We start from the raw sequence: 23,597 nt of genomic DNA on the forward strand, positions 1-23,597 counted from the left end.
CATTCATTCCTGCTCCAGATACTTGTTCAGCAGAGGACGGTAATCCGACTATGATCTTGTGGCCTTTTACCGGTCTTAAAAGTTATATATATGGGTATACAATTTGATATTGCTAAATAATCAACTTTTCGTAAATTTTAGGTAAATAACTATTTTTATATATTTACACACGTAAATCTTAGATAAATAATCACTTCAATTTATTAAATTCTAAACGTTTTAGTTGGTTATTTTTCTAATTTTTTGTATATATATTTGTATAGCTTAGGTGTCCTTTCTGCCTGAGAAAATGACACTTATTCATACCAAACCAATCTTAGTCGGCTTGTTTTCCTCTGTTAAAAGCAGAGAAACAGATAGCCAAAAAGTGCTCAAAAGAAAAATGAAAAAAATCATCCTCTTCTTAATCCTGGTAAACTTATAATACTTTCATTCCTTTTTTCTTTTCTTTTATCTTCGTAATCTTGATTCTATTTTGCTCATCATATTCCATTATGTAATTTTTTTGTTTTTAATTTTACTAATTTCTTCTATAAATAGTGTATTCATTCCCTCACAATTCCTCACACAACAACCAAATAAACTCTTCAACACTTGCATTTCTTTCTTTACTTCGTTTTTGGTTCCTCTATTTTCCTGGACTTCAAAAATGGCACCACCAAACGATCCCTGTCTCAGCAAAACAATCCTCAAAGCCATCGAACCAAACAGCCCGAAAAACCACTTCGATCTTTCCGCTGGGAGCCTCAATTTCCAAGGAGTCCCGTTACTCACCCAAGTCCCTGAAAACGTCGCTTTCAAACCCTTTGACTCGGTCTGCCGGGTCTCGGGAGCTCCGACCCATCTCGTCCACAGAGCCCGAACCAGCTCCCACAGAGGCGGTTTCATCGGATTCACCAAAGAAGGAAAACCTTCGGACACCCTCTCAAACTGCCTCGGAACACTCCAAGGGAGAGACTTTGTGAGCGTCTTCAGGTTCAAGACGTGGTGGTCCACCATGTGGGTCGGAAAATCCGGGTCGGATCTCCAGATGGACACCCAGTGGATCCTCCTTGACGTCCCGGAGCTGCGATCCTACGTGGTCGTAATTCCGTCCATCGAGGGGAGTTTCCGGTCGGGCCTAAACCCGGGCCCACACGGGCAGGTTTTGATCAGTGCAGAGAGCGGGTCTTCACGGGTCACCACGTTGGGGTTTGACTCCATCGCGTACGTCCACGCTGGAGATAACCCGTACAGTCTCATGAGAGAGGCCTACACCGCCCTCAGGGTCCATTTGGACACGTTCCGGCTCACGGAGGAGAAGACGAGCCCTAACTTGGCCGACAAGTTTGGTTGGTGCACGTGGGACGCTTTTTACCTCACGGTGGTCCCCGCGGGTATTTTCCGGGGATTGGAGGAGCTTTCTGAGGGCGGAGTCTCCCCGCGGTTCGTTATCGTGGACGATGGATGGCAGAGCGTCAGCCTCGACCAGGACGACCCGCCTAAAGACGCCCCGAACTTGGTCCTGGGCGGGTCCCAGATGACCGCCAGGCTTCACAGCTTCGAGGAGTGTCAAAAGTTCAGGGACTACAGGAGCGGGTCTGTTCTAGGATTCGACCCTAGCAGACCAAAAGCTCTGATCTCGAAGGCCATTGAAATAGAGCTCGCCGAGAAGCTGGCGGCCCAAAATAGGGTCGACCCAGACCCAGAACTTGAAGATAAGATTGAGAAGATGAAAGAGGAGCTCGATAGAATGTTTTCCGATGATCATCGACCATCGAGCATCAATGAGTCAAAGGTTGTCCTTGGCAAGGAGTGTGGAATGCAGGCTTTTACGAGTGACTTGAGAGCCAAGTTTAAGGGTTTGGACGATATCTACGTGTGGCACGCGTTGTGCGGTGCGTGGGGAGGTGTGAGGCCCGGCTCTACTCATTTGGATTCGAAGATCATTCCGTGCAAACCCTCGAAAAGTCTCAAAGGAACAATGAACGACCTCGCCGTGGCCAAGATCGTCAAAGCTGGTATCGGACTTGTCGACCCGAATCAAGCTTCAAATTTCTATGATTCCATGCACTCTTACCTTGCCAAATCTGGTGTCACCGGTGTCAAAGTCGACGTCGTCCATGTGAGTGATTCGAAATGACTAGAATTACAATTGATAATAGATAAAATGGCCAGATGACTAGCTCTCCCTACAATTGATCTTAGTAATAATATATAATTAATATGTTTTTAGTCTCTGGAGTACGTATGCGAAGAATACGGAGGGAGAGTGGAGGTGGCAAAGCGTTACTACAAAGGCTTAAGCGATTCCGTGTCTAAAAATTTCAACGGAAACGGAATCATCGCAAGTATGCAACAGTGCAACGATTTCTTTTTGTTGGGGACCCACCAGATCTCCATGGGCCGCGTCGGAGATGATTTCTGGTTCCAGGACCCGAACGGTGACCCAATGGGCATGTATTGGCTCCAAGGCGTCCACATGATCCACTGCGCCTACAACAGCCTGTGGATGGGCCAAATGATCCGACCCGATTGGGACATGTTCCAGTCCGACCACACGTGCGCTGAGTTCCACGCTGGCTCAAGGGCCATCTCTGGTGGGCCCGTCTACGTCAGCGACTCTGTTGGTGCTCATAACTTTGACTTGCTTCGCAAGCTTGTGCATAAAGACGGAACTATCCCCAAGTGTTTACACTTTGCGCTGCCCACGAGAGATTGTCTCTTCGTCAACCCCTTGTTTGACTCCAAGTCTCTTCTCAAGATCTGGAACCTCAACAAGGTACCTATATTTATTTTATATATCTTTTTGTTTGATTATTGACAGATAATCTGGAGCTAATTAATCAACAAATATGTAATTATGTAAATATATTCTAGTCAGCCCGAAATTCACTTTTTATGCTCATAATTTTTGTATAAATTATAACTAATAATGACATGTCAAAAAGCTTATCTGGGTGATTGATAAATTCATTTTATTGGAAAAATAATCTTCATACTACTTATTTTTACCGTAGTTTATTTTTTTTCTTTCATATAAAAATATTCACAAATTAGAAAGAGAATTTTTTTTAAAAAAAAAATAGCCTTTTAAAAATACTTGAATAATTGCAAAATGTAGTTAGAACATCGTAAAATACAAGTGATATATGTTTTAAGTTGACTGATATGTTTTAAGTTTAAAAGTGATAAACTCTCTTAAAGGATTTTTTTTTTCTTTCGAATGACTAGAATTCACATAATCAATAATGTAAAGACTATTAATAATATAAGAAACACGCATGTAATGGTTTAGAGATAATTATTTGCGTAAAACTACTAATTACAATTTTTTTGTTCTGATTTCATTTCAATTGTGTATTCTAATTTTTTTTTTTAAACAATGAATCGAGATGATATATGCTTGGTCTCGAAACGAAAAAAAAATGGATATCATATTTGTGAATTTTTATCATTGATGCTAGTGATAATATGTTATGGTGACTAATGAGTTGCTATATGATAATATGTACTTCGTTGATTAGTATGGTGGTGTGATTGGAGCTTTCAATTGCCAAGGAGCTGGGTGGGACCCACAGGAGCGAAGAATCAAGGGGTTCTCTGAGTGTTACAAACCAGTCACTGGTTCGGTCCACGTCACTCAGATAGAGTGGGACCAAATAAACACCCGTACTAGTAATGAGATCGACAAGGCTGAAGAGTTCGTGGTGTATCTCAGCCAGGCCAAGACTCTCCTATTCGCGACCCGGAAATCCGAGCCGATTCACGTCACTATCGGACCATCCTCCTTCGAGATCTTCAGCTTTGTCCCCGTAAAGAATCTCGGCCACGGCGTGAAATTCGCACCCATAGGAATCACCAACATGCTCAACGCTGGTGGGACCGTCCAAGAGCTGGATTATGGAGTCAACGTTCAACTCTCGTCACGTCTGAGGGTCAAGGGTAGAGGTGACCTGTTGGTATACTCGTCTGTGCCTCCTAAATCTATTGTTTGCAACGGCGTTGCTGATGTGAACTTCGACTGGTCTTCGGATGGAACGTTGACATTATTCCTTCCGTGGGTGGAGCACTACCTCGGGGTTTCTGATTTGGTTTTCACCTTTTAATGACGTTTTTATTCAATTGAAATACATAAAACATAAAATAAATAAATAAAATATACTTCTAATAAGTCACGGTTGATGAAAAAAAGTATGTATGTATATGTGTTGATGACAAAAAATAGGTATCAACAATTGTCTCGGTAGAGGTGTGTATGCCGAACAGATTAGTGTATACGCTAAGCCGGATTGCTTTTATATTGGACGAATCATACGTACAAGAACTAGAATGAAGTGAATACAATGAGGGTGTTTAAAATGTAGGTCAAGTGGGGATAGAGAAATCTTAATCTTAGTCGTGGTTTGATTCTGTGTGTAGTAGCCCTTTACTGTTGTGCTTGTTTAACCTTTTTACAGGTGTGGATAAAGTTAGATCTTGGACTAATCAATTATCACGTCTCCGGGTGCATAGAATTAATGAGCAACAACATCACCATACTTTTTCTGCCATTTCTACATTTGTATACTGAATCTTTACAATTTGTAGCTTTCACCACGCAGTGAGATAATCGTCCTTGGTTGGACCACATATGAACATGAGTACACAGTGTGATCAATGAAGAGAGTTGTGGTCATTGAGTTTGTGACTCATTATATATGGTGGGAGAGCTAGTCTATATTCGATTGAAAAAAAAATGGGGGACGAAGAAGAAGAAACAATGAAAAATTGAATTGTAACGGTGTTCATGGTGTTGTCATAACGAGTCAAGAATACCGTGTACAAATTTTGAGAAAATATTTGCATAATAGTTTTTCTATTTGTATATTAAAAGAATACAAATTACGCCTCACATTAGATTTTAAAGCCATAAATGTGAGATATTTTCACCTAATCACACATGAACTACAAATTTAATAAATACAGAATCTAAAATGGGAAATATTCCCATGAAAGATGCTAGTTCCAGTGTAGTGACATTAGCTTAATATATTAAATTTAACCCGAGTAACATAAGGGGTGAGAGCTATTGTGACGAGTTCGCTGCTGAGATGAGACAATCTGATTTTCTATATATTGTGATATAGAGAATATTATATGTGTGTATATATATATATATATATATATATATATATATATATATATATATACCTATATATTATGTAACTTTATCTGCAAAATTGTGTGTTTATTGATATTAAAGAGAATTTAATATCAAGTTATAATTTGTGGCAAATTTCGAGTGGAGTGCACTCATCGAAACAGAAATGTTTTGACTGATTCTTATTCCTCGTTGCGAGAGGTATAAGATCGGTTATTTATTGGATAATTTACAATATTACCCCCTGAACTCGTGCATGATTAACAAACTGCACCCTGTACTCGGATTTTCAACAAAAAATACCCTGAACTCAGGTTTTTGTTGACTTTTGCCCCTTCTGTTACACTTTTTCAATTACCGTCCAATGGACATGCACGTTTCACTCACGTGAGCTGAGTATGGAGTTGAAATTATCAATATACCCTTACAAACTATTAAAAACTAATAAATAAAATCCTAAATAAATTAATTAATGTCCACATTTGAACATAATCTGAAACAATTACAAAATCCCAAACTCGTGTAACCCTAAACCCCCAAATCGCGCGGCTCGTCGGTCTTCAAACTCAAATCGCGCGTCTCGTCGGTGTTCAAACCCAAATCGCGCGGTCTCTTCAATTTTAAAACCCAAATCGGGCGTTGTCGTCGATCTTCAAACCAATCTTCTCAACCCAAAACGAACCCATAATCTCAGATTGTATACTTGTTCCACATGGATTCGTCGTCGAGTAGCGCATTTACAGCAAGCGTCGACGAAGCAGTGGAGAGTCGTCGGAGTCCTCGTTGCAAATGCGGTCTGTTGAGTGTCGAGCGCACGTCATGGACGTGTGACAACCCAGGTCGAAGGTTTTATGGCTGTTCCAGATACAAGGTAAGGGTTTTGTATTCCTGGTTGTCGTCTGCGTATCACTTGATTAATTGAGGACGGTGATGGGTTTTATTTGCAGAAAAATGTGGAAGCTGGTTGTGGCATGTTACAATGGATTGATCCGAAAATGTGTAAAAGGTCTCTCCAAATTATCCCGGGTTTATTGAAGAAAATAAATAAACTGGAGGAGGAGGGAATGAGTGATGAAGGCGCGAAGAAGAATATTGTATATGAAGCCAGTTGCGAGACTAAGGAAGGGAGCCAGTTGATTCTAGCAGAACTACGCAATATTAACGCCGCTGTGTTTCAAGTCCGTGGTGAGATGAAGGAAGCGAAGGAAGTGAGTGTGAAACTGATTGCAGAAGCCCAGAAAATCAAGAACATTATGTTAATAATTGTTGTTGTATTAATTTATGCGTTTTGTTTCAAATAGCCCCAAACTGAATGTGTTTAATGGTATGTGTAACAGGTTTATGGTATTTTATGTGAGCAATGGTATGTGTAACTGTGTAAGTGTAATGGTATGTACATTATGTTATGGTATTTTGCTGGTAAATTTGCATTCCATTTCAACCAAAAGTTATCATTCAATTTGATCAAACAAGATAGTAAGAAATTACAAACTTTGCATTCCATGTCCAGAAACTGAAGAAACACCAAAATGCACAAAAAAAACTACCCAAAAGTTTGACACACTAAATTACATCATTTCGAGACCTAAACGAGCCAAGTATACCAAAATGCACAAAAAAAACTACCCAAAAGGACAAAATATGATTGTGAGACCGGTAATCCAACTTCATAACTTGTTCACCATAATATTGTGGTCCAAAAACACGAGAATCAGAACAAATTCTTCGGTTCTAATATATTTCGTCTCGTTGGAACCCTGTTGAGCCTCGGGCTACGCTGTAATTGTATACATTTCAATTGATTAGATACATTGCTATTTAAGGTATGTATAAGGTAATGTATTTCAGTTCTGATAGACTTACCCTAGGCTGTGGTTGTTGAGTGCCTTGACTGCCTCCTGTTTGACTACTTTCACCTTCAGCAGTACCTCGGTGAGCATGTCTAGCAGCTTGATGTTGATCTCTAGCATGTCGTTGTTGTTGCCTCTGCAAGTTTATTAGAAATTAGAAAATGTTTACAGTTTTTTTGTAGCTAAGAAAATAGATGACCTGTTCTTCTTGTGTCCTCCTAAAGCATGTCGTTAGGTTGTGACCCGATTTTCCACATCCAGAACAAGTAACCGTGACGTATCTTCGAGTCATTCTGGTTCCACCCGGTGGAATAACCTCATCATGTTCTACTCTCCTCAATTTCTTGGGTCTTCCCGGCTTTGCTCTATTTGGCGGCATTCCCATAGGTGTTAGACCTGTCTTAGGCCACTGCTCGATGGGATTCATCGGAAAGATTTGGTGTTTGTATGCCTTCATGTACGTCTCTTTTTTGTAGCAATCGTCGATATACATTTCTACTTGCTGCGATCTTTCCCATATACATGCAATGGCATGTGCACACGGAATCCCTATGGATGATCGGACATGTTGAAACCATATAAGTAATAAGGTAACTACTTAAAATATTGGATACATTTCATGACGTACCTGATAAATCCCATCGACAACATGAACAGGTTCTTGTGCCTAAGTCAACTGCGTACATGCTCCCATACATGTTCTGAACTTGATACTTAAAACCCCCGGACCAGATTGCTATGTTCGCACCACTGCTGATTTTATTCTGTTCAACGATTTTGTAAATCCGAGGACCAATGTCGCCCGTCCATTTCTCCGCAGCTAGACGTTGTTTGCTGAATCTCTGCAAAAGGTACATCCTAATTCTCTCTAACATAGAGAGAATAGGTCTTCCTCTAGCTAGCAACACGGCCCGAGTTCCATTAAAACTCTCGCAAAGGTTGTTAAGCAGGATGTCGCACTTTGGTGTTGTTCTGAAACTGCTTCTGGCCCAATTACGGGGGTTTTTATCCAGTAACCAATCATACGCGTCTTGATCCTCTGCTTTGATCAATTCCATTTCTTGAAAGAACTTTGAGACGGAATATTGCTTTGCCGCTGCCATTACCTTGTTCTTAAGAAATTGACCTTTGAAAACCTGACATTGAATCAAGAATTCAGTATTTAAGTGAGTGAATCCATCAAGACATCAATTAATAATATCAGAAAAGTAGTACATTACCTTCGTGAAATTGCTTTGCAGATGCCGTGCACAATGTCTATGCTCTGCCTGTACAGAACCCTCTTCCCACATCCCACTCAGTGCTTCCTTCAACCCCTTCTGTTTATCAGTAATAAATGTCCAATGATGTCCATTGTGTATGCCCACATCGTCTCGCAGAAAGTTCAAAAACCATGCCCACGACGATTTGCACTCGGACTCAACCACTGCAAACGCTATAGGAAACATGCTGTTATTGGCATCGATGCCAATGGCCGTCAACAACTGACCTGTGTGATGTCCTTTTATGTGACATCCATCCAAACCGATAACAGGTCTACATCCTTCAACGAAACCAGCTTTACAACCGGCGTAACAAATATAGAGCCTCTGGAATATGGGATTACCTTCAGCATCGGACTCGGTTAGAAACTCAACCGTGGAACCGGGGTTGGATCTCCTGATCTCAGCCCCGTAGTCCCACAACTTAGCGTACTGCTCTGTGTACGAGCCTTCTATCACCGCATCCGCGAATTTCTTTGTCCGGTACGCCTTTTGTCTTGAGCAATTCAAGACTAAGTCTTGTTGTACCTTGTTCATGAAGCCAACAGCAGACCAAGACTCGTTTTCTGTGAAGGTTGGCATATACTTTTTAGACAACCATCGTGACGTAGCAAACCGGTTTTCATTTGTTCTCGGGCATGTGTGTTCAGGCACGTACGTCTTTATCACGAATGTGGTTGTCTTACCGAGAAAAGAGGCATAGCATAACCATTTGCACGTCTTATCTTTACAAACAGCTCTAACTCTGTTTGAATCGTTGACCTTAAACTTGATTTGCTTCCCGGATCGGATAGACTGCTCTCGAATAGCATCTTTGAATACTTTTCCACTAGGAAAAGTTAATCCTAGTTTGAGTACTGGTTGTGTCATATCCGTGTCTTCTCTAAACTCCTGGAATTTGGGAAGCACCTTCTTCCAAACTGAACGACGTTTATCGGTCTTCGCTTCGTCTTCGCTAGACGCGTCCGAGTTCTTCAAGTCTATATCATCTTCGTCGTTGTAGTCACTATCTGTATCAGATACTGGTTCTTCATCACTGAGATGCATTTTTCCTTTGCCTCTTAGGCCTCCATCTATAGCTGCTCCGTCAACGATTACGTCGTCCTCACTCATCTCAAATCCGCTATCTTCCTCGATCTCTGCTTCTTTGTGCTCTTCCACTGCTGGTTCTTCGTCTGCTTCCACTTCTACTTGAGTATCTTGTGTTGGAACCTGTGAAGCTTGAGGTGGACTCTTTGACGCTTGAGGTGGACTCTTTGACGCTTGAGGTTGACTTTGGGAAGCTTGAGGTGGACTCTCTGACGCTTGAGGTTGACTCTGGGAAGCTTGAGGTTGACTCTGGGTCACTTGAGGTGGACTCTGGGACGCTTGAGGTTGACTCTCTGGAACTTGACTCTCTGGAACTTGACTATCTGGAATTGGACTCTCAGGAACTTGACTCTCTAGAACTTGACTCTCTGGAATTGGACTCGTTGATCCTTGATTCCCTTCAACTACTGACTGAGTCTCTTCAACTGGACGTGAAGTGTCATCATGTTGACTCTGATCTAATAGCAGCACCGGCTTACTTCCTCCTTCTTGAATGGGGTGGTCACAGTACAACAACACCTCAAACGTGTTCTCAATTAGCTCGCCTACGATTGACATCAAGGCCTGGTCTGAATCAAGCAATACAAGCTCATCGGAATACGCGGGTATGACGTAATACATTGCTCCACAGTAGTATCCCAAGTCTTTAATGAGTATCCCGTCGATCTCCACTATCGACAACCGATCCATGTCCATGTAGTCTACAAAATCTACTTTGCTTTCGACGTAAGACAACCGATCATTCACCAATTTCATTTTACCACCATGGTGAATTTGAAATGTGAACTTACCAGACCCATCCACTGTAATCAAACAAAAAAGTAAATAAAACACGTTACATACAGTCATCTTAATCAATAAACAAGTAAATAAAAGGACACATATCAGATAAAGTAATCATTAAACAACATCTTAATCAATATATATAACATAAAGTTTAATTAATCATTAAACTAGTGAATAACAGGATCCTAAATAACATATCAGATAAAGTTTAAGGATATCCAAAGTTTAATTAATCAATAAACTAGTAAATCAAACACATTTGATAGAGGTTAAATAATCAATAAACAAAGGATTCTCACAATGAATCCAGCGTGAACAACCAACAACACAAAGCCAAAAACTGAAGTTAGTGGTCCCTACTATTTCGAAATTGAAGCTTCAAACCTACAAACCCACTAACATCAGACAAACACATCAAATGTGGTCCCAAGTGTTTCGAATTTAAGGCTTCGCAACAACAATCTCAGGTCCACCGTACACAGTGGTCCCTACTGCATTTCTTATTTAATAACACTTTCTCACCGTATTTTGGTAACTTATGGGTTGTTGCGCTACTTTTGGAATCCATTTTCTTCGTCGGAGACTGAGCTCTCTTTTTCGGGGACTTTCTTTTCATCTTCTTCTTGGCCGGAGACATCTTTTTCTTGGCCGGAGACATCTTTTTCTTGGCCGGGGACTTCGTTCCACCACCAGTGCTTCGCATCGAACAACCTGGAGGAATCCACGCCGAAATTATCCTTTTTCGAAGAAACCCTAAAAATTTGCGATTTGGGGTTTTATTTTTCAGACTTTTTTGGCGGTTTTAATTTTAGATATAATTTCGAATATAATTATAATATAATTAATATTTTCGAGTTATTTAATAAATGAAATACAAACCAAATATACCTTTATACCCTCCATACTCAGCTCACGTGAGTTAAACGTGCAACTCCATTGGACGGTAACTGAAAAGGTTTAACAGAAGGGGCAAAAGTCAACAAAAACCTGAGTTCAGGGTATTTTTTGTTGAAAATCCGAGTACAGGGTGCAGTTTGTTAATCATGCACGAGTTCAGGGGGTAATATTGTAAATTATCCTTATTTATTTGCCAAAATCGGAGCCAAGATAAATGAGAAATTTTTGTTTAAAGTGTGTTGAAAATAATTAATTTTGACGTTTTTACCATGTTAAAGTGCACTTATGGGCTGATTATTCCATGCACTAATGCTGAACGTTTTTAACATTTGTAACAACATTTTTAACACACTTTGATGGCCTTACTGTGCCTTAAAACCGGATTTATTGTGCAACAGTTTTTGTGGCCAAACATGAGCTTATAGAAGGCTTGTTGTTATTCTCATTTGGCAAAGGTAAAAGAGCCAAGCATAGACTTGAAGGGCTGAAGCAAACACATGGAAATTATTTCCTTCTTTCCCCTCAATTCTCTCGGTGTAGGTGGTAGTATTCTGGCATGCGTTCAAGTTCACCGGAGCTGAACAAGTAGGTACTTTGTTCTTCTCGTACGTTGTTATATCCAGGGAGGTGGTGGCTCGAGTTATTCCAACACCCGGTGAAAGAGCAATAACGCTTTAAAGAAATTGTCGAACAAGCCTCGACATGTTCTCCATTTCCCTTCCTTTACCTGTTTCTTATTGATATCCGGTTTGGTCATTTTAGTTTATTTTTTTGTACCCTTGTCTACATTTTATTTTATAGTTTCGTATCTGATTATATTTAATTAATTGATGCAATTTGTCCTTTATTTTCCAGGCCTATTATTAGCAACATGGCTAACATTACTGTTGTCGCTGTTTTTCGGACAACTATTTAGAAGCCCCAAACGGTTCAACCCAAGGCCGGACCAAGTGGTCGCGTTCGGGCTTGAGCGTGTCGGACTCGGTACCCCGAGTCTTCCCTTAGCGGTGATTGGTGTTTGCTTCGTCCGTCGTTCGTCCTGCAAGAGAAGGTAACGATGAACTACAAAGGGGAAACAGAGGGGTTGCCTCTGTTTACCTCTCCGACGCTCAACATTAGTAGGGTTGAGGTAGATTATAGATGGTTAGGTGTTTAGAGGTCAAGACTTGAGAGAAACGAACGAGGTACGAGTTCGACAGCGTTTCAGTACTCAAATTTTGATTACCTGGACCGAGGGAGGGACCCTCGTATTTATAGGCGACCAAGGGACGTTTTGAAAGTCCCTTGGCCGAGTGAGGCTGAGTCGGCCATCGGCCGGGTGAGACTCGGTCGGCCGATGGCCGAGTGAAGTTGGGCCGCCGAGTGAGATTCACTCGGCCATTGGCCGAGTGAACGCTGGATGAGGTTCACTCGGCCATTGGCCGAGTGAATGTGGGCCGCCGAGTGAGATTCACTCGGCCATTGGCCGAGTGAACGCTGGATGAGGTTCACTCGGCCATTGACCGAGTGAATGCCGGACGCCGAGTGAGATTCACTCGGCCATTGGCCGAGTGAACGCTGGATGAGGTTCACTCGGCCATTGGCCGAGTGAATGCCGGAGGCCGAGTGAGATTCACTCGGCCATTGGCCGAGTGAACGCTGGATGAGGTTCACTCGGCCATTGGCCGAGTGAAAGGCCTGGGCCGAGAGAGGACTCACTCGGCCATTGGCCGAGTGAACTTGGTGGGCCGACTGAGGGTTCACTCGGCCATTGGCCGAGTGAGCGTGATGGGCCGGCTGTGGGCTCACTCGGCCATTGGCCGAGTGAATTGCTTGGGTCGGCCAATGGCCGAGTGAACTGGGCCGGCCATTGGCCGAGTGAGCTCGTCCGGCCGCCCGAAACGCCGATCGCGTCGTCGGACCTCGTCGGGCCGATAACAATTACAATATACTAATTATAACTTATTTTTTTTAAAAACTTTTCTAAGGACTAAATCTATGTTCAAATATATATTTATTAGAAATCTATCATTTAAGATAGTAACTAACAATGATAATAATTTGTAAGCTCATGTCATGGCCAATTGGTTTTAAGGTGGAACTCTATGATTCATATAAGAGCTAAGGAAATTTAATACAAAAAAGCCTTATTCCATGTATATTTTCGCACCGCTTCAGCGCTAACTTCTCTTTTGATTCATCGATTTACTCCTTGTAAGGTGGTTGCTCCATTGTCTTGCTCTCGTCTTTGTCATTGTATAGCCACAAATTGAGTTTCAAGCGATTGTTGACGAGGATGAGCACACCGGTTAACTCGTCGATCAAGTTGGCGCTACATATCATGCTGACACCCCACCTCATCAGCTCTTCCAACATAAGAATGCGGGTCTTCGAAAATAAAAGTGTTGTGAAAATGCCCATTGGTTTTGTTGTGTGTCGAGAGGTTCATGATCAAGGTGAGATAGTCGTGGCTCGAGAGCCCAAAAATTCCTTGCTTGACCCAGGCAATTTCTTGCTCCACCGAGTGTTGTCGTACATGGTATTGAGCAGCTTCATTTGCAGCCAGAGAATGACCCCTCAGCAACTTCAATATCATGTGTGCTTGATTAACTAATTTATCTCGACCAAGGGTATATTTTACAAATTTCTTGATTAAACGAACTTAATCACGGTTAGAAATGGGATGATCATTTAACTTATTTGTACTATTATTTGGATTATCTTTATAATTTGACTAATTTTGCAAATAGCTAATTAGAATCATTTGTCACATGAGTGACTTGAACACTAATTTACTAAGAAAGTTTCAAGTCCAAATCATTACAAATGTGCCACTCAAATCAAGTATATGGCTTAAGTAATTTTATAAGTTAATTATCGGTTTCTCCTTAATGAGTTATTAATTAAATAAGAATTTGAAAGATTTAACTTGATCAATGCTATATTTCAATACTTTCTTAAATAACTACTTGATCACATATATTCTACTTTTCTTGTGATTATGTCAATAAATTGAACGTTGTTTAATTAACTTGATCACATGTGTATTACTAAGGAATGATTATTCAACTAATTCTAACTAGTTAGAATTGTCTTTTTTTTTTTTTTTTTTTTTTTTGTAAATATATCAATAATTTAATTAATTTAGCAATATATAGCTAATTTTGGATAATTTTTCCATTTGAATAAGTGGATTAATTAATTAAATATTAAAATAAACACAAAATATTCACGTGATAGTTAAAAGAAAACTTCGTTGCAAGCTCAGCGGTCTGACATGTAAAATTAATGAATAAATCAAGTGATTTAATTAGAAAATAAAACAAATGTAGCACTTTCTGGATTATGAAATTAACTAACGATGTTAAGATGGTTGTTCAAGTTTTAGGTTAAGCAACTTGTAGAACAACTGATTGTTTAAGGCAGATTAGATGCTGTTACCGGTCGTTTTCGGGACAACGGAAATTTAAAAACGATTCAAGGCCGGCCGGAAGCCCAACGGGCCCCGGCCCACCAGGCCCGAGCGCCCTGACGCACCCACGGCCCGGCACGGCCGGCGCGCGCGCACCTGCGCCCCCGGCCCAATGGGCCTCAGCGTGCCCTGTCGCGCCTGGCTCGCGCGCACCTTGCACCCCGGCCTCTCGGCCTGCGCGCGCCTCGGCGCCCCGGTCGAGCGCCCCTGCTGCCTCAGCCGGGTGTTCCTGCCACCTCGGCCACCTCGGTCGAGCGTCCTTGCCAGCTCGTCCAGCTCGGCCGAGCGTCTTTTGCCACCTCGGCCACCTCGACCGAGCGCCCTGTCTTCGCCAGCTAGGCCACCTCGGCCGAGCATCTTTGCCACCTCGGCCGAGCGTCCTTGCCGCCTCGGCCGAGCACGTCCGCCACCGGGCACGCCGCGCCCGGCCAAGTCCCGCGCCCGGCACGCCCCGCGCCCGTCCGGGCGACATGCCCCGCGCGCCCTGCGCCCTCCCGGGCGTGAAGCCTCGCGCGCCCCGCTCCCGGCCACCCGGTGGGCCTCAAGGGGCCGGCCCTTTTGGGGAAGAGGCCCCGGTTTTTTTTGGACACAACCTACATCCTGGTTGACGCCAACAATATTTCTCTTCTCTCGAGAATTCTCTCTCGCCCTCTTGTGATATCTCCAAGAGCGCACACTCCTCCTCCCTCGGCTCAAAAACACGAGGACCCCCCTCCACGAGAGGGAGCACGCTCCTCTTTTGTGACCCGAGCTTCTGCGGTACACACAGCTCTCTCGCTTCTTGGCCCTTGAGCTAGAACTCCGAGCTACGAGCACGCGACCCCTCTAAAGCCTTCGCTAGAAGCTACGAGCCGGGTCATACTCTAAAGCCTTGGATTCCCAAAGCCACTGAGCCCAAGATAGCCCCCAATACACAAATTGAACTACGTTCTGACCTGATCCCGACTAAAGGGTACGTAGGCAGCCAACCTTTGGCACAGTCACAACCCCCAAAACACACCTCAGGGTCTGGAGGGTGTAGCTCGGTCTACGAGCTCCCACTTTTGGCCCGGGCGCAGTCACTTGGTCCGGCCTTGGATCGAACCGCCCGAGGTATCTAATCGTTGTTCATTTTCGTGCGACAACAGATGCAATGTTATGGAGACAAACAATCACACAGAAAGCAGTAAAGAACACATATAATTGGTAACCATGTACGGTATAACAACCTACTCAGGGGGACTGCGACGTCTGAGTAAAAGTAATCCACTATCTCAATCAACCACGATTTTAGAAATATTAAGTTAGATAAAAATCATCTTTGCTAACACATTTCTTCAATGGTTATCTCCAGTGAGTATGGATTCAAGCCCGCCTTGAACCAGAGACTCCTCTAACTGTATTACCCCGATCTTTCACCAAAGATCAATAGCACATCTATGCAACACACGACCTCAAGCTTAATATGACGACACAAAAGCTCAGAGTTAATCAATGCCTGTTGTCGATGAAGTTCTCTGGAATGAGGAGACATGCAAAGAAAATATGGCTTCGTGAATAGCCAAACAGTCGAAGAACCTCTATAACCAAAGATACAAACCCTAGATGGATTTATATATTATTAGGTTATGAAATCCTACGCGGAAACAAAATCAATCGAATCCCTAAAGATCCGAGATTACATCTCCAAGCAAATCGGGTAACTAATCAACGTCGTAGTTACATGATTTCCGCGTAAGGAAAAAGACACAACTGCCTTGACTGCAAGTTGCATAATTTGCTTGAACAAGTTCTTGACGCTCCGGCTTGAACAACTCTGTTACAATTTGTTTTTTCAAATAAACTATGCTATACAATATAACAACAATATCCCCTCGGCATTTTATGGAAAACAAACACGATCACTACGCAGAGCGTTTCTTGAAAAAAAAACTATATGTTCAGGTTCAAGCAAAGTACGGAAGTAAATGCATAATCAACAATGTTAAGGCCTAGCTATTACAAAAAAAAAAAAATTATGTTCAACAAAAAATACTCACCCTTTTTGCCATAAAAATGCGAGCCAATGAAATAAACATAGTCTAGGTTGACATAAAAGAAACATAAAATTCTTAAAAAAGAAACAAACTAAAAAAATACAAACTCTTTGGATGTCTAGGAAGGAAGGGAACTTCTTCTTGTTCTTGTTCTTGTTCTTCGTCTTCGTCTTGGTTTTGAAAGGAGCTTCAATCCAGGTCGTTGTAGACTTTGTAATCTTCAAGAAGCTCATCTACTCCTTCATCGTCAACCTCTGAAAGAGATGCATGAGGTGGGAATGGGACGTCAAGATCATTGATGAGCCTTCTTGAAAGATGTCTAGAAATGGATTGAAGAAGCTTGGGAGCCCTGGACAGATCATTCTCAGCAACTGTCATCTCAGGAAAATGCAGGATCACAAACTCGTAGATTAGTGAAGGAAATCCAATAGGGAGACTTTCTTTTCCTGGAAGACCATAAGCTGCAATACTGAGCAAGGTGGAGAGCATACAATCATCAAGCTCTTCCCAAGAACCTCCCTCCGTCCCAGACAGAGCATATACAATCTTGTTGAAATCTTCCTCCCCCTTGAAATTTTGCACCTTATCACTGCTATAGAAACAGTTAATATTCTCAGGAGAAAGATACATCTCTTTTCCTCTGATGCGAATGAGCCCATAGGATTGACTATCCTCATTCCCAAATTATTCTGAGATAAGAGCAAACGCTTCTCGAACAATCTGTTCACTGTACTTCTTGGACTTGTCGAGTGTGTACTTGATGCAGGAGATAATATGTAATAGCAGGAACACCAAAAGCATGGACATACAATATCTTCTCATGAACAATGGCTTTGCTCACAGCACCCCCGAGAGAATGATCTTGATCGACCAACTTCCTCTTAGTGGAGGATCTTCACCTATATTTGCTATTTGCTATCTGCTATCTCTATATCCTCATCTTTAGAAAAAGCTCTTCTCAAAGCCAGAGCCTTCCTAGTTCTTTCCATCCTTCTAACGATTGGAGAAGGTAGAGAAGTTGTAGCTATCGCGCGGGCTGGAAAAGGAGGCCGATCGTGAGAAGCTTTGGAGGCCGGGCTCGAGAAAATCTGGTCCTCGCCGAGAGAAATACCAAGTAAAATCGTGGATATCGCTTAGTTTAGTGGGTTCAACGAAGAAGATGAAGCATACAAGATATGTGATTCAAGAAGAGAAGAAGGATAAACGAAGTTGGTAAAGCAAGTGGGCCCATATTGGCAACTTTGCCCTTTCAAAATGTCTACACGAGATTCTCCTCATTATTTTGAGAAATTTCTTGAGTATTTTGAAAACCTATTTGGGAAAACTCAGTATCACCTTGAAAACTATCTTTGGCCGCATCAATGATTTGTTGAAAATCATTTTCATCCTCGAACTAAAAAAATTCATTACATGGAGGTTAAGATGATGAGTTCAAGTCTTTGAACCCCTCAAAATCATCAATTCCAAGGTCGTGGTCCCCACCACCACCGTGTGGGTTGGTGAAGTCCATCAATGAAGAAAGAAGAACATGTGGAAAGTGACAAGTGAGTGACAAAAATTATTAAACTAGAGAAGATATAAAAGACCCACCTCGAGAAAAGAAGATGTATTTTTCTCCAAAGCAATGGGGTTCTTCCTCTCTCCAGAGCTCCTCACAAGCACCTAAAAAGTAAAAATACAACAGCAAAAAAAAGGGACAGGGAGAAATCAAGCTAAGAAAGCTTGGAGAAAAAAAGTATATAATAAATAAAGTGTGAAAAAGAAAACAGTTATCTTCAATGCGCCTGAGCCGGAAGTTAAGGGTGATCAAGAGACCAACAGACAAGCTACAACCCATCGGAAAGATCACTGAGATTTTTGAACAACCGAGTTCTCCAAGAAACTGGGGAGTTAATGTTGTGAGGGATTTTTCCTCAATAGAAAAACATAAAAGCCCAACCCAAATAAAGAAGCACAGAGAGCCATGTCCAAGAAACAAAGCGGAAAGTTCAGAGACTTGACCAAAGGGCATGAGGCGACCCGCTCCTATCTCAAAAGATGGGGCTCTCCCGAAGCCACCCATTCCTATCACAACAAGTGAGCTCATCTGAAGCCACCCGCTCCTATCTCAACAAGTGGGGCTCGTCTGAAGCCATCCGCTCACTCGAAGCTACCCGTTTCAATCGCAATAAGTGAGGCTCGCCCGAAGCCACCCGTTTCCATCTCAAAAAATAGGGCTCGCATCATAGCAAGTGGGGCCCTCATGAAGCCACCAGCTTCCATCTCAAAAGATGGGACTAGCCTGAAGCCACCCGCTTCTATCTCAACAAGTGGGGCTCGTCTGAAGCCATCCGCTTCCATCCCAAACAAGTGGGGCTCGTCCGAAGCCACCCGCTTCAATTTCAACAAGTAGGGCTCGTCCGAAGCCACTTCCATCTCAACAGATGGAGCTCACTCGAAACCACCCGTTTCAATCTCAGCAAGTGAGGCTCAGCCGAAGCCACCTGCTTCCATCTCAAAAGATGGGGCTCACCCGAAGCCACCCGCTTCTATCTTAGCAAGTAGGGCCCTCCTGAAGCCACCAACTTCCATCTCAAAAGATGGGACTAGCTTACCACCCGCTTCTATCTCAACAAGTGGGGCTCGCATGAAGCCACCCTCTTCCATCCCAAACAAGTGTGGTTCGTCTGAAGCCACCTGCTTCCATCCCAAACAAATGGGGCTCGCCCGAAACCACCCGTTCCCATCTCGACAAGCGACTCGCTTGAAGCAACCCGCTCCTATCTCAACAAGCGGCATCCTTGAAGCAACCTGCCTCCATTTTAACAAGTGGCTCACTTGAAGCAACCCCGCTTCCAACATGGCAGGACCGACCTTAACTCCTGACCCGGAAGAAGAACTTGAGTAAATGACAAATCTACCCCAACTCTCATTACCTGATGTTATCGCATGAAAATGAACAACAATTTAAAACTTCGGGCGGTTCGACCCAAGGCCAGACCAAGTGGCCACACCCGAGCCAAGGTGTGAACTCGAAAGTCTCAAGTTGAGGTTTCCTCCAGTCTGAAGTGTTCTCTGAGGAGAGAAGAGGTGAGTAGGGGGAGTGACCATGCTTTTTGTATAAGCTGCATACGTACCCATGTGAGGGATCGAGTCAAAACGTAGCTTAAGGCGTATGTAACACTGTATGAGATGCGAAGCTTGGAGGGTGTGCTCAACAGAGGAGACAAAGATCGAGGAGTCCTCGGCGATGTCTCAGAACTCTAGGATCGAGTGACCCGAGAGAGAATTTTTGTTTTCTCTCTTTTGGAGACGCAGAGAATTCCGGGCGTGTTTGACGCGTATGGGATTTTCAGTAGAAAGTCGTGGACATGGCTGGTGTGTTGGACGTGTACGCGATTTTCAGTGGAAAATCATGGACGCGTCTTGTGTGTTAGACGGGTAGGGGATTTTCAGTGGAAAATCCTAGGAGGGGCTTGCGCTCTAGATCAAGCTTCAGAGGAAAATGTCCTCAGAAAGTCTCTGGCAGCGTTTCAGAACTCTGAGAGCGAGTAATCTTTGAGAGGAATAAATGTGTCTCTCCCCCTTAATGAGAGGGGGTATTTATAGTGAATTAGGAAGTCTAGGAGCCCCTAGGGTCGCACCTTAAGGAGCGGGGAGAAGGTTTCGGGCGCGCGCTCCTTGACAAGGAGCGCGGCGCGGGCGCACCTAGGCTTGGGCGCAGCGCGTGTTCCTTGACAAGGACTTCGAGTGTGCACTCCTTGACAAGCAGCATGGTCTTGGACTTTTTGGGCTATTTGTATAGGCCTTAGCCATTATGGGCCTTAGTGGTCTTCGGTAATCCGGCCCGTTGGGCTTTCGGGGCTCGGGATTTCGCGCAAGTTGTGCGAAATAGGAGAGACTCTTGTTGAAGTGGATTTTTTTCCTCTTTTTCTTCTTGTTGAAGTGGGATTAGGAACCCTACTTTTGGGAATCCAACTTTTTCCACCCCCCGTGTACATATAAATAAGAGCATAGCTCTACATAGTTTTTCACTTATATTTTCGCTCTTACTTTTATTTTTTCCTCTCTCTCTCTCTCTCTCTCAACTGAGGATCCCGATATGGATTTTTCTCTCTTGCTTCAGAACCCTGAGCATGCAGAGAACGATCTCTTTTCAGAATTGGGGAAGATTCCCGTGCATGTGGAGGAGGACCCAAGTGGAGTTGAGCAGCGGCTTGAAGCAGACGAGGATGTGCACGGCGCAGAAGAAGGAGCCAGTCGGTGTGGTGTGCCGGTGGGGGCTGCGCCTCGTCTTGTGATCAACTTGGTTGATGAAGGGGGGGGGGGGGGTGGGTGACACACCAAAATCTGGCGCCTGTGCCGCATGTCTGGCTCAGATGACATGGGCGTGCCAGAGGAGGGCGTTGATGCCGCTTTACTGGCTCTACCAGAGTCAGTTCTCGACGAGATCGACTGCATGAATGTCTTTGGGCTGGAATCAGACGATCCTGGAGACTTGCCCGGGGGCGGGATTTCCATCGTGGAGCGCCCGGGGAAGGTGATGGAGACTACCTCAACCATTTTAAGGAGCGAAGGCTCTCCTACGGAGCCAAGGTGTGCCAGGTCCGACGTCTCAGACGCGGAGTCAAACATATCGGCGAAGTCTTGGGAGAGGACAGAGTGGTATCCCGTGGAAGGCTTTGCTACTCCAGAGGGCTTCGATTGCTAGGGGGTCGATGCTTCGAGCTCGATCACCTACTGAGTATACGTCGGTCTCAGGGAGGCGTAAGCCATTCTGACATCCGTGGCGCATCTCTGTCCTTTGGCGGGTGATCGCCCGTTCTTCCCACGGCGCGGATTTACCGCGGTGACTGTGATCAGTCTCCAGTGTGGGCTACGACTGCCATTTTAGCCCATTGTCCAGCAGCTCCTCGCGCGATTGGGGGTGCATGCCTGCCAGATTAGCCCGGGATTCTACCGTTTGGTGGCGATGTGTCACATGGAGTTGCATTGCCAAAGTGAGTGGGTAATGACCGTGGGTGACTTCCGCAACCTTGTCGCGGTCTTCCCAGCATCGGGGCAGCCCGACTTTAACATGGCCCGCGATCGCCATAGCACCAAGCTGATCACGGACACTGAGATGCCCAACAGAAAGGCATGGGTGTGGGTCTCGGTTGAGGCCTTTGGAGAAACGCCGCTCCGATTCGGTCCTGTCGATGCGGGGTCTCGGTTGGCCAACTTTCCTGCCGATGCGGGGGCAGATAGTCTCGAGTTTGTGAAGGAAATCCAAAGCATGTCGGAGGGAAAGCCGGTGAGCGATTCCATCATCTGAGATGATGGCGTCCACTGGGTGGTTCTCGCCTTTCCCTCCTGGTCGCGAAGACGTTCAGCAAGCGGAAGAAGTTTCTAGCGTCGCGTCGTCTCCCTCGAGCCCTGGTCTTCCAGGTACTTTTGACTTTGGTTTTGTAGTTTCAGTCTCTTTTAGTTAGTGCCCTAATCTTTGTTGTTTTGCAGCTTCCTCAGCTAGGGCGAGGGCTCGCATGCATTTGACGAGATCTTCTCAAGATTCGAAGTCATTGGCAATGACTCATTCTCGGATCACAGCATGGAATGGCAAGGAGAAGTCTGACGCCGGTTGCTCGGCGGAGAGCGGTCCTCGCGCATCTTTGAAGCGACCCTCTTCCTTGGCTCTTCCGGATGCGCCTTCGAATTTGAAGCGCGCACACTCGATGATCGAGGCGTCAAGCTCTAGAGGTGGCGACTCGATCGACGGAGGTTTACCCGAGCGAGATGCGCGACCTTCGACGCCAGTTGGAACGCGGACGGATGATATGAACATCATACAAGGCCAGCTTTCGTCAAGCGAGGCTGCTCGAGTCCGGGCGCAGTGCGAGCGCGACTCTTTAGCGGAGGAAGTAGCTCAACTTACCGCTCAGAAGGCTACATCGGAGCAGCTTGCGTCCGACTTGCAGGAAGACTTTGATGTTGGGTTGAGGAGGCGAGGCGTGCTGCGGCTGTGGAGTGTCGAGAAGCTACAGCTGCCGAGAATGTCTCTCGAGGGATCACTTTTGACTTTTTTGACTCTCTACTCCCATCGTTTGACGGGGTCGAGCCTCCTAGTGGCAGAGATGAACAAGTCATGTTCGAGTAGGTTTTGGCACAAGTGTTTACACTAGGACAAAAGACGTTATCCGGTGCGACGAATGTCGCACCTAATGCCTCAAATGTCGCACCTAATGGTTTATTAGGTGCGACAATAGGTGCGACACTGTCGCACCTGATAACCCGTCGCAGAAGGTATTGGGTGCGACATGTCGCACCTAATAGGTACCCCATTAGGTACGACATTTTCAGGTGCGACTAATCGCACCTAATGCCCAAGTTATTTTCCTGCCAAATTTTATAGAATTGGCGGGTAATGGCATATCGGGTGCGACATGTCGCACCTGAAAGTTTTCGCGCCATGGTATTCGGTGCGACAATGTCGCACCCAATACGTTTGTTTAATTAAAAAAAAATACAAAATTAAAAAAAGTAAATTAACAAAATAATATTAATTAAACAAAATTCTAAATGAATTAGAAATAATATTCTAAAAATAGAATTCTTAATTAAAAATACAAATTCTTTACAAAAAACGAAAAAAATGAATTCCTATTTTTTTTTCTTATAAAACTTATCGATAGTAGAATTTCCTCTGCCGAATAAGTTGCCAGAACTTCGAGAACCGCTTCCTCGTCCTCGTCCACCGCTGCCTGACGCGCTGCCGCTCGTTCCGCCGCTTCCGTAAGGACGATCTCGCAAGTAATCCATAGAACCTGGCGTGGAACCTGGCGTGGAACCTGGCGTCTGCTGATCCGTCCCACCTGGTTGCGATGCAGGCGGAGGTTGAGGAGTCGTGGGAGGCTGGTTGTGCTGCTGGCTGAGGAAGGCGATCTGTTGCCGCATCAGTTGCAGCTCGGCTTGTTGGGCATCCATCTGAGCTCGCATCTCGGCAACCAATGGATCGGTCTGAGATGACGAACTTGACGAGCCTCCATCTAGCGTTTGGGCAACACCCAACGATGACCTTGGGATCGAAGGCCCTAAACCGACTTCCCAGTCTCTGCGCACTCCCAAAACATCGCGCATCGCGTACATCTCCGCATCTTCTTGGGAGATCAC

General features: G+C 44.2%; 2 protein-coding genes across 2 annotated transcripts; one reads left to right on the plus strand and one right to left on the minus strand.

Moving 5' to 3' along the window:
- The first annotated feature begins 570 nt into the window (after window positions 1-570).
- STS (stachyose synthase) lies at window positions 571-4,873 on the plus strand. The gene is made up of 3 exons (XM_089624543.1): window positions 571-2,104; window positions 2,216-2,761; window positions 3,507-4,873. Exons 1-3 carry the CDS (start codon window positions 650-652, stop codon window positions 4,086-4,088), a joined length of 2,583 nt encoding a protein of 860 aa, XP_089480669.1. The 5' UTR covers window positions 571-649; the 3' UTR covers window positions 4,089-4,873.
- Window positions 4,874-6,752: 1,879 nt separating this feature from the next.
- On the minus strand, window positions 6,753-11,102 carry LOC149389931 (uncharacterized). The gene is made up of 7 exons (XM_089622764.1): window positions 10,998-11,102; window positions 10,632-10,862; window positions 8,193-10,126; window positions 7,601-8,108; window positions 7,172-7,521; window positions 6,986-7,108; window positions 6,753-6,899 (listed from the first exon to the last, which is right to left on the minus strand). Exons 2-7 carry the CDS (start codon window positions 10,810-10,812, stop codon window positions 6,834-6,836), a joined length of 3,162 nt encoding a protein of 1,053 aa, XP_089478890.1. The 5' UTR covers window positions 10,813-10,862; window positions 10,998-11,102; the 3' UTR covers window positions 6,753-6,833.
- Window positions 11,103-23,597: the final 12,495 nt, after the last annotated feature.

The sequence above is a fragment of the Urtica dioica genome, chromosome 8, assembly GCF_054948205.1.
Source record: "Urtica dioica subsp. dioica isolate 48M chromosome 8, U.dioica_male_clone48M_v1_H2, whole genome shotgun sequence".
Lineage (NCBI taxonomy): Eukaryota > Viridiplantae > Streptophyta > Magnoliopsida > Rosales > Urticaceae > Urtica > Urtica dioica.

Bases quoted from the DNA above. Each gene is read 5' to 3' on its own strand.
- LOC149389931 (XM_089622764.1), bottom strand. From the start codon at position 10,812: ATGCGAAGCACTGGTGGTGGAACGAAGTCCCCGGCCAAGAAAAAGATG. The intron at 7,522-7,600 runs GTACGTCATGAA...GATCATCCATAG, and splicing joins TTGTCGATGGGATTTATCAG to GGATTCCGTGTGCACATGCC. The intron at 6,900-6,985 runs GTAAGTCTATCA...ATACAATTACAG, and splicing joins CTCAACAACCACAGCCTAGG to CGTAGCCCGAGGCTCAACAG.
- STS (XM_089624543.1), top strand. From the start codon at position 650: ATGGCACCACCAAACGATCCCTGTCTCAGCAAAACAATCCTCAAAGCC. The intron at 2,105-2,215 runs GTGAGTGATTCG...ATATGTTTTTAG, and splicing joins TCAAAGTCGACGTCGTCCAT to TCTCTGGAGTACGTATGCGA. The intron at 2,762-3,506 runs GTACCTATATTT...TTCGTTGATTAG, and splicing joins AGATCTGGAACCTCAACAAG to TATGGTGGTGTGATTGGAGC.